The following is a 9,848-nucleotide window of genomic DNA, read 5'->3' as shown; positions in this document are numbered from 1 at the left end:
ATGTGCCAGCCCTGAGATTTTAGCAAACTGGGTGAACAGAACTGAAGTAGGATACCAGCAATGGTTTAGGATAGCAGCAAAGATGTCACCACCGTGTCACCATGGTATCTTTGAGCCATATATACTGATATGAATATTTTTTCCCCCTTTTATGATATATTTTATTTTGTAGCACTGAATCCAGTTACCTGTTGGAGCGAGTGCATGTTGTTCCTTGGCCATGCTGCTGGCCTCCAGGTCGAAACACTAACCTTACATACACAGTTAAACCAGTGCTTATAAAGGTACAGTGTAGCAAAGCCTTAATTTTCAAGTTGACTGAAATTCAAAATGCTTCTCTTAAATAGTATTAAAAAAGTTAAAATATAAGCAAGAGCAAAACAGATGCAGATAGGAGTGAGAAGAAGCAGTATGGAGCTTGGCACAGCATTTGAACACTCCTTTGTTCGGCATATGCCTTTTTCCACATTACTCCTGCTCACTGTAGCTGGTAAAGGGTTGCCCTTTCTCCAAGTATTTTTTCCTGGGCTAACCCTTTGAATTTAGCACTGCAGGCATAAGGAGCCATTTTGTGCCTGGCAACTGCAGAATGTGTTCCCCTGTGTGCCAGTGGACACGTTCTTACATGGTTTTCTCCGTTTTTCCCTATCTTAGTGCTGAGGCAACGGCACGCACGTAAAATGGACGTGCATGTTATGCTGTACGTCTTTAAGGCTCTGTATGAACATTAACTAATTAGTCAGCAAGGAAAAGAGCTGTGAGAAGGCTGTTTCAAATGGCTGAAGCTGCAGGGGATACAGCTCGAACACCAGCTGCGGATCTGAATGCGTAAAGGCCCAGAGAACAGGAAGGGAAGCAAACAGGCTGAAAGACTGGAGCAAGCCTGCAAGAGGGCTTCGAAAATACAAAGAAAATTTAACACATTAAGGCTGGCAGCAGCTCACATAGGTACAATGGTTATATTAACAATGGACTGTCAGTCTCGACTGTTAGAGGAGAGGAGGTTATGTTATAACATAAATGCTACCCAAGCCTTAATTACAGCGAATCGATGCATACCACTTCAGGAAAACAAAGGTCCCATGGTAAAAAGAGGTTTCTACATTTCCTCTGACTTTGTTCCCAGGTTATGTTCCCAGCTAACACATAAGCTCCACTGACAACCCAGCACCAGTACTTGCCCCATTCTCTTTATTCTGCTTACTTAGGCTGTGATTTTTGTGGCTGTCATCTTTGGGAGAAAGTGTGCAAGAGATTAGAGTGAATGAACATTCTTGTCAGTATGTGTGAGGATGAAACTGTCTATGAAGAACGTGAATGTAGTTGGTATGGTAGGACCTCGCTTCAAAAATCAGGCTTACCATAGCTGCAGTACAGAACTGAAAGCGTGCTTGATGCCAGTAAGTCACCCAGCATCACTGCGGCTTGACAGCCCATGATAGGCTTGTGTTTATTTGAAGGTAAGAGATTTGCTGTTTTCCCAATCTGCAACACGTCCGTGGCAATGGAGGTTTACGCACACCCTGATGTCACGAAAACCTCCTGGGTTAGGGATGACTAAATACAATGCCTCAAGGGTCCTAGCTACAGGCTGAGATGGACTCATCACTCTCGGCAGAACTTTTTCATTTTTCCTGCCCAGATGAAAGAGCAGTGCTGAAAGCCCTGTCCTATGGGGTGAAGAGAGCGATGAGATACGAACATAATTCTCAAAGTGTGTTCAGCTGCCTTCCTGGGTCTTGAGGGGAAGCCCTCAGCTGAGGGAACTGGCTAGCTTGTGTCGGTGCCAGATAAAGAATTTTTTTGAAGACAGAACATTAGACGAAATAAAAAAGAAAGAAAGAAAGAAAAAGGGGGCCAGGGAGGGATATTTACAAGTGCAGGAAATGGAAGCTTTATCAGGAGTTTTCTGGGGAGATAAGGAGCTGGGCTGGCCCATCTCTATGTGGCGTGGACACACTCACTGCCTTTGAGTCTCTCAGGAAAGAGCAAAAGGAGCTGCTGACATTTCTGCTTAAAAGGAAGAATCGATGAATCTTTGTTTCCCACTGCCTGCTTGTTTGACCTTATTGTGTTGTGGAATAGAAAAGAAAGAAAAGAGAACGGGCGAGGGGAGAGGGGATTCGTGCTAATAAAATCCAAGACAAGATCACAGCCCTCTGATCATCGCTGGAGATGCTATTATTTGGTTGTTGTCCTATTTGCTGCTGTTGCTCATTTCCGATTCTTGCCTTGCTGTAATAAGTCACACTCTTTCCAGCCATCATCCCCGTATTGACAGGCAAATGTCACCCACGTTTGATTGACGTCCATTGCTCCTGAATACAGAAGTATGATTTAGGAATCAATTCTGTTTGTTTATTTAAACAGTTCTTTGTGTACCTTGTGTATCTGTAAACAGGACAAGTCCCTTAATATTTTCTCGGGAGAAATGCCACTAATATTGCACATTCACCTTCCCACTCAGTCACAGAGGTGCCCACCAGCCCTTGGGGGAGGAGAAACCTTTCACACAGAAGGGGGGGTGGGGTGGGAAGGGAAAAAAAAAAGGAAGGAAAAAAAAGGAAGAAAACCCCAAGACTTAACAAAACAATTTTCTGCCCCCGAGATAAGCCAGAGACTTTTTTCTCAGGTCCAGGCGTCTGCTGATCTGCATATACCCCGCACTTTCCTTAGGCTTCTAAACAAAAGGGAACTCTTTCCCTCAGTGTCAGTTCGCTAGCAAAGCGGTGTCTGGCTCTAACACCGGGAAACACTGCAGCCGGTGATGAGTATGTCAGTTTTAATTCAGAGAAAGAACTGTTTCCTTCTCTGCCTTATGGGTGTAATGGGGGAGAGGGGAAGAGTAAGATCTGAAATTGTGAGAGATGCTAATCTCTATTACTGTGTACGGTGGGAGGTATATTTTCAAATAACTTCCACTTGGACAATGGGTAACTGTAAAACATCCCTACATTTAAAGCGGTATTTCCCAGAAAACACTAATATGGCAGGGTGGCCTCGGGGAAGCATTAAGCAGGAGGTGGATTGACCTTTTAATTCTCGATCGGTGACCTGAAGGGTACCCAGAGGCTGCTAAGCACATCTCTTCCTTTTGGTCTGCTCCAGAAAGAGCTGTCATCGCAAGATGCAGCTAGTGAGTGAGGCTCACGATTTCGCTGTTCATCCGTTTGCGGGAGGGGTGGGGGAGGGAGAGAGGAAAAAAAAAATATATTTCCCACACTGCCAGAGTAATGCCAAACTCTCTGTGAGTGGGAAGAGCAGAGCAGATGCTGGAATGAGATGCCAAAGCAGCTCCCCTTTCCCCTGCGCTTTTGGGTGCCTATAAATTGCTCCAGCACGCTCGTCAGCCTCCTCCTCTCCTGGCAGGTGGCACCCGGGCAGGATCCCGCTCTCCCTCCGGCTCCGGCTCCGGCTCAGGCTCCGGCGCGGCGGCGCGGGTTCTCGGCGGCGGGCACCGGGGCAGCCGCGGGGCGGCCGGGAGGCGCGTCCCCGCTGAGGACAGTCGTCTCTGCGAGAAAAAAAAAAACCAACAAAAGGGAGCGAGCGAGCGAGCGAGGCGGCGAGCGGGGCGATCGCGAGAGGAAAGGCAAGTTCCTGGAAAAGTTGACTCGGACTGGCACAGCCTGCAAAAAAAAAAAGTCGATCGCCAGCGGGAGCATAAAAGTGCGGGCGGCCGGGGCGCGGCGGCAGCTCTCCCTCTCCCTCCCGCCCGCCCGGCGGCTGCAGCGGCCGCAGCGGAGCGCCGCGACCCGCCGGAGCCCCCGCCGCCACCGGCAGCGGGAGGGCGGCCAAGCCCCGGGGGAGCCGAGCTCGCGCGGGCTCGGCGGTTTTTCGGCTCTGAGGAGGTTCCCGACCAACCATCAAGATTTTGTCCAAAAGCAGGCAAGAGGATCGCCCTGCGCTGAGCCGGCTGGTGGGCAGCAGGCGGCGGCTGATCGCGGCCGGCGCGCTGGGGGTGGTGATGGTGCTGCTGCTGGTCATCCTCATCCCGGTGCTGGTCAGCTCGGCCGGCACGTCGGCGCACTACGAGATGCTGGGCACCTGCCGCATGGTCTGCGACCCCTACGGCGGCACCAAGGCGCCCAGCACGGCGGCCACGCCCGACCGCGGCCTCATGCAGTCCCTGCCCACCTTCATCCAGGGGCCCAAGGGGGAGGCCGGCCGGCCGGGCAAAGCGGGGCCCCGCGGCCCCCCGGGGGAGCCGGGGCCGCCCGGCCCGGTGGGGCCGCCGGGTGAGAAGGGCGAGCCGGGGCGGCAGGGCCTGCCGGGCCCCCCCGGGGCGCCGGGGCTGAACGCGGCGGGGGCCATCAGCGCCGCCACCTACAGCACCGTCCCCAAGATCGCCTTCTACGCCGGCCTCAAGCGGCAGCACGAGGGCTACGAGGTGCTCAAATTCGACGACGTGGTCACCAACCTGGGCAACCACTACGACCCCACCACCGGCAAGTTCACCTGCTCCATCCCCGGCATCTACTTCTTCACCTACCATGTGCTCATGCGGGGCGGCGACGGCACCAGCATGTGGGCCGACCTCTGCAAGAACAACCAGGTGGGCGCCGCGCCGGGCGCTGAGGGGAGCCGGGGACGTGAGCGCAGCGGGCGCCCAGGGGGAGCCGGTACCGCGGGGGAAGCGGGCGCCCGGGGGGAGCCGGGCTCCCTGAGGGCAGCGGGCGCCCGGGGGCACCCAGCCGCCGTGAGGGGAGCGGGCGCCCGGCGGGAGCCGAGCTTCCCGAGGAGAGCGGGCGCCGGGGGCGGCCGGGCTCCCTGAGGGAGCGGGTGCCGTGAGAACAGCGGGCACCCGCGCGGAGCCGGGCTCCCTCGGGGGAGCAGGCGCCGTGAGGGGAGCGGGCGGAGCGCGGCGGCGCGGGAAGGGCGTGAGGCGGGCGGCGGGCGGGGGGAGCCGGGCGGCCGCTGGAGGCGGCGCGGGCGCGGGGCGGGGGAGTGGGGCCCGAGCCTGGCGGTGCGCAGGCGGGGCGGCCCGCGGGGGCGCTGAGGGAGCCGGTGCCCGCCTCCGTAGCCGGCGGAGACCCCGGCGCCGCGCCGCTCCGGCTCAGGTTCCTGATGAGCCCCGAGGGGCCGGGCGTTCCGCGCGGAGCCGAGGCCGCCCCGGGTGAACGCGGGCTCCACGCGCTCTTTTCCCGGGACTCGCGCCGCTGGCGCCCGCTCGCAGCCCGCGCCGGCCGCCCCGCAGCCGCGGAGCGCCGTCCGCTGCCCGGCCGGGACGGGAGCGGGGGCCGGTCGGGGAGGTCGCGCAGGGAGCGCTGCCCTCGCGGGGGCCGGCAAAGCCCGGGCCGGGGCCGGGCGCTCCCCCGGGGCAGGGGAACTCCCAGGGAAGGAAGGGGGGGCCGTGGGCCGCGGGTGAGCTCGGGAGCGGCTGGTCCTGCGTGGGGCAAGAGCGAGGTGTGAGGGAGGAAAGCAGCCACGTCACGGGAGCGGGCTCCCACGCAGCCGGGCGCGGATTCTGACCCGCTCAGCCCCGGCGGGGAGCGAGGCTTCCCTCGGCCGCGGAGGGCCGGTAGCGGCCGGAGCTGGGCGGCCCAGGGCGGGCTGGCGGGCCCTGCAGCGAGGCACGGCCCGAGGTCTGCCGGCACCCTCCGCGGCGGGGTGGAAACATTTGAAATACTAAAGATCTTGCGATGGTACCGTCTGAAAGACAGAGGAATCATCCATTTTAATTAGGATAAACGTTCCCACCGCGCTCGCAGGGGCTGTGCCTGTCACATTGCCCCCGGGGAGCCGCTCATCGCAAATCTGCGCTTCCTCCGTACCGGATAGGTTGGATCTAATTATTACAGCGCTTAGCGGTACCGGCATCCCTCCTGCTGCGGGTGCCCGGGGGGGAGTGCGGGGTGCCCGGGCTTTCCCGTGCCTTCGGGAGCTCCGCCGTGCTCCTACCGCTTTCGGGGCACCCCGTGCGGCGGGGAGCGAGGGAACCGGCCGCGCAGCAGCCGCTCAACAGGTCACCGCGGCCCGAGCTGTCCCGGTGCGCAGCGGGCTACGCGGGGAGCGCGGAGCCCGGCGCTGCCGCTCTCCCCGGGCCGTTCACCCTCCGGCGGGGCGGGCTGGCGGGGTTGATGGGCTCAACGCGGGGTCCGTAGGACCGAGGAGCGGTGTCCCCGCCGCCCGCGCAGGTCGCGGAGGGGCGCCTTCGTTTGCGGCCCCCTCCCCCGCAGGGCGCCGCGGCTCGGCTCGGCTCGGCTCAGCGCGGGCGGCAGCACCGGCGCGCGGCAAATTAACCTGATCTGCCACTTAACCTTTTGTTTATGGCTCCTCAGAAGTACTGTGAAAAGAGAATAATGAGGACATCAGCAGCAATTAATTACATTAGAAAATGTCCACCATAAATATTGTCTCAGCAGGTAAACCAGGGCTAGTAAAAATCGTAATATATTCACTTTGATTTCTTCATACAAAGGAAACACTGCCCACCGCGAGAATGCCGTTTTGTTTGCGATTAAAGCATTGATCTATTTTTGACCCTTATTTATAATGTTTTAAAGTGTTTATTTTCCCAAACCCCGAAAAATAAATACATACCGGTACTTTTTAAAAAGTACCCAATTATAAATATTAAATTGAGCCCGAAGTCTAGCTGTTCCCAACTATAACTATTTGCCATACCAGACATCAGACAAATTAAACTCGCAGTAATTCAAAGAAAAAAAAAAGGCAAGGGTTCCATGTGTATATTTGTATATATCTGTGCAAAGGTAAGTGTTTAGGTAAATACCTGCATACAAACTATTTAAAATTGATGCACAATTTCAATGCAGCAGTGCCTCCTCTTGATTATGATTTATACTTGAAACACTATACACTGGTGTGACAGTGATTAACTTTGTCTATTATAAGAAAGCTCAGAAATTTTTGATGTCATTAAATGGAGTTGGACATAGGTTACGTACAAATCCAGTGTTTTCTAGCAATGAAAAAACCCAAACCACTGGAAAGTGAATGACTGACTTACATTCCTAAGCAATACGTAAGTGGAACCTCAAAGTCTCCAGTGTTAATACATTGTCTTCTTTAACAGTTATAAAGCTTGAACAGGGAACTGCTGAGATCACAGAGCTTAGCAACCTGAGAACATAGCTTGAAGAAAGAACTTGCATGCAACTTATGAAATGTATAATCTGTTAATGGTTTCATTTTGAGATACATTCACCCTCTTGCAGCAATTGATTGAGAATTCATTTGAGACTGTTCTAAGCTTTACAAAGAAATTGCTCTGGCTAACCAAACAAGGAGGTAAAACCTCTAAGAACAGCACACTGGAGTTTATAGGACATTTGTTGCTATACACAGGGCAGCAAGACCTACACTTTGGTTTCTAGACTTTTAATACCCAGAATCTTTTTTTCTTCAGCCAGTATGTACTATATAGAATCTTAAAAATGAAATATCCATTGCAGCTGTAGTCAGTGTCCATATGCTGACTCCCTTAGGATAGTCACTAACACAATTCAAATTCTCCTTTACTATCCATAGAAACAGTAGCATTTCATTATGATGTAAATGGGAATTTGGAAAGTGATTTAAACCATTTTGTTTGCCAGTATGCAAGATACTAGTTCTCTGCAGAAGCTTTTCTGCCTCATCTATAGCCTTTCACTCTTTCCCATTTGCCCTTTCCATTTACACTACCAGCAACAGTCCCAGCTGGTTATTTTCTTTGAAGGGTATTTTCAGGTTTAATAGCCCAGAGCCTTCAACTGCACCTTGCCAGTCATTAATCCATAGGAAATAGCCAGTGTTTAAAATAATTATTGCTTAAACACTAGCAAAATAGATACCTCTGTAAACAATAGCAGGTAATTCGGAATCACAAAGTCCTGAAATAGTTGGGGTTTATCGTCATGCCATGTATCAGTTTAAATTTGCAGACTGTCACAGCACTGCAAGCCTTTTAAGTCTTTCTCACTCTTCTTACAGGATGTATAAAGAATTGCCATGTACTGTGGTTTTTAAGCTGCATAATGCCATAAGATCCTGCACGGTAGAAGGAGCCCTTCCTTTTTAACATTTCAATATTTATGTGAAATCGTATCACATGAAAATTTAATTCGGAAATTTATCAGTTAAACTTTGAAAGGAATCCACGGAAAATTGTGAATTATAGCCTATTTTTTCAATTCAGAACAGATAAAATCCCACATATAGTACACCAGGTCATGCATTATTACTTAGTTCAAGCTTGCAATACCACTAAATCACTTAGTGCTCTGTAACTATGCTAGAACAAAGACAAGCAACAAACAGATGATGTGTGATGCTGAAATAAATCACATACAACTAAGTTTAAATATTTTACCAAACAGGGTCAAATTATATATAAATGATTTGGAGACTTACAATGGCACAGGCTATTCACTGCTGGAAACCAACATACATCTTGAAATTACAGATTACTTCCCAGTTTGCTAGTAATGTCAAATTTAATCAGTAGTGGAATAAGCAAGAGATAAATGGGGAAACAAAAAGTGTGCTTAAGTGAAAGTTGCAAATGAAAAGTCCACAATAACTTGTAAATTCCAAAACCTCTTAAAGCAAATCACTCACCTGTAATTTTTCCAATGTGCATCTCTTAAAACACATAGAAATTAAATGTTTGCTTACTGAAATGTGGTGATAACAGTTTTTCCAACCCCCAACTAGGATCCTTACCTGCTTGTGTGTATGGGAGTGTGCATGTGTGTGTGTGTGTATGTGGGGGGATGTACTTCTTGTATTCTTTTTGCAGCACGATCCTATTAGTAGCATGACAATAAATTGCCTCTAGAAAAAGTCCAGCCTGGTATGAGTAGGGCCTCGCTGTGGATTTTCACTTATGTCAATCATTTGTCCTGCTGAAATAAAAGTTACACTAAGGTAAAACTCGCACACCACCGGGTTCAGTTCTCTGAACTCCAGCTATTATTACACATATATTTTAAAAGGCTCCAAACATCTACAGGAGTGCAAGTGGTTGTATTAATCAGGTGACTGAGAAAGGAGCACATTATTACTTTATTTCAGTGTTGTATCATAGGAGAAAATAAGCAACAACCATAGCAAAACCCAAGAAATAACCATAGGAAAAAACTGCAATAGATGTTGCCAGACATTATTTGAAGTGGCCACTCATGCATGCTGAATAAAATGTTGAGGATATGCTTTTATTTCACCATGCAGGAAAAGTTATCTGAGTTTTTTTTAACCACTCATTATGTATTTTATGTAGGTTCGAGCTAGTGCGATTGCTCAGGATGCCGATCAGAACTACGACTATGCCAGTAACAGCGTGGTTCTTCATTTGGAGCCAGGAGACGAAGTTTACATTAAATTAGATGGAGGAAAAGCACATGGAGGAAACAACAACAAATACAGCACATTTTCTGGATTTATTATTTATGCCGACTGATAATGAGTAAAAAGACCCACCAAACCAGTCCAAAAATGAAGCTTGCTCTTCTAAGCAACGGATTTGCGTGGCAAAAGTCAATGAAACAAGCACCCCAGCAGAGAGCAACCACTGAACACCTCAGTAGCGGGGGAAAAAAAAAAAAGTCAAATGCTACCTGATTCACATCTGTACAACACAGAGAAACCTTATGTTAAAAAATTATAAAACAAGTTAAACAGATGTGTGATCCACTACCGCCAAAGCAAATACTTCCTCATTGTTAGTGTCCATGTGAATGAAGTCCTACATAGGTCAAATTTTTATAGGAAAAAGCCCCACCTAAGGACGCTGAGTTACTTCTTCAGTGTATATGATACTTCGATGTGTTATGATCTTGCTGCTTTATCCATACTTCAGCTTTGGTTCTTGTGACTTGCTAACAATGATGCTTGGAGTCCACTCA

At 50.7% G+C, this 9,848-nt stretch overlaps 1 protein-coding gene across 1 annotated transcript; it reads left to right on the top strand.

Moving 5' to 3' along the window:
* Positions 1 to 2,594: 2,594 nt before the first annotated feature.
* Positions 2,595 to 9,573, top strand: C1QL3 (complement C1q like 3). The gene is made up of 2 exons (XM_040590504.1): positions 2,595 to 4,552; positions 9,224 to 9,573. Exons 1-2 carry the CDS (start codon positions 3,965 to 3,967, stop codon positions 9,401 to 9,403), a joined length of 768 nt encoding a protein of 255 aa, XP_040446438.1. The 5' UTR covers positions 2,595 to 3,964; the 3' UTR covers positions 9,404 to 9,573.
* Positions 9,574 to 9,848: the final 275 nt, after the last annotated feature.

The sequence above is a fragment of the Falco naumanni genome, chromosome 4 (assembly GCF_017639655.2).
Source record: "Falco naumanni isolate bFalNau1 chromosome 4, bFalNau1.pat, whole genome shotgun sequence".
Lineage (NCBI taxonomy): Eukaryota > Metazoa > Chordata > Aves > Falconiformes > Falconidae > Falco > Falco naumanni.
This window is presented reverse-complemented; position numbering and strand designations above follow the sequence as displayed.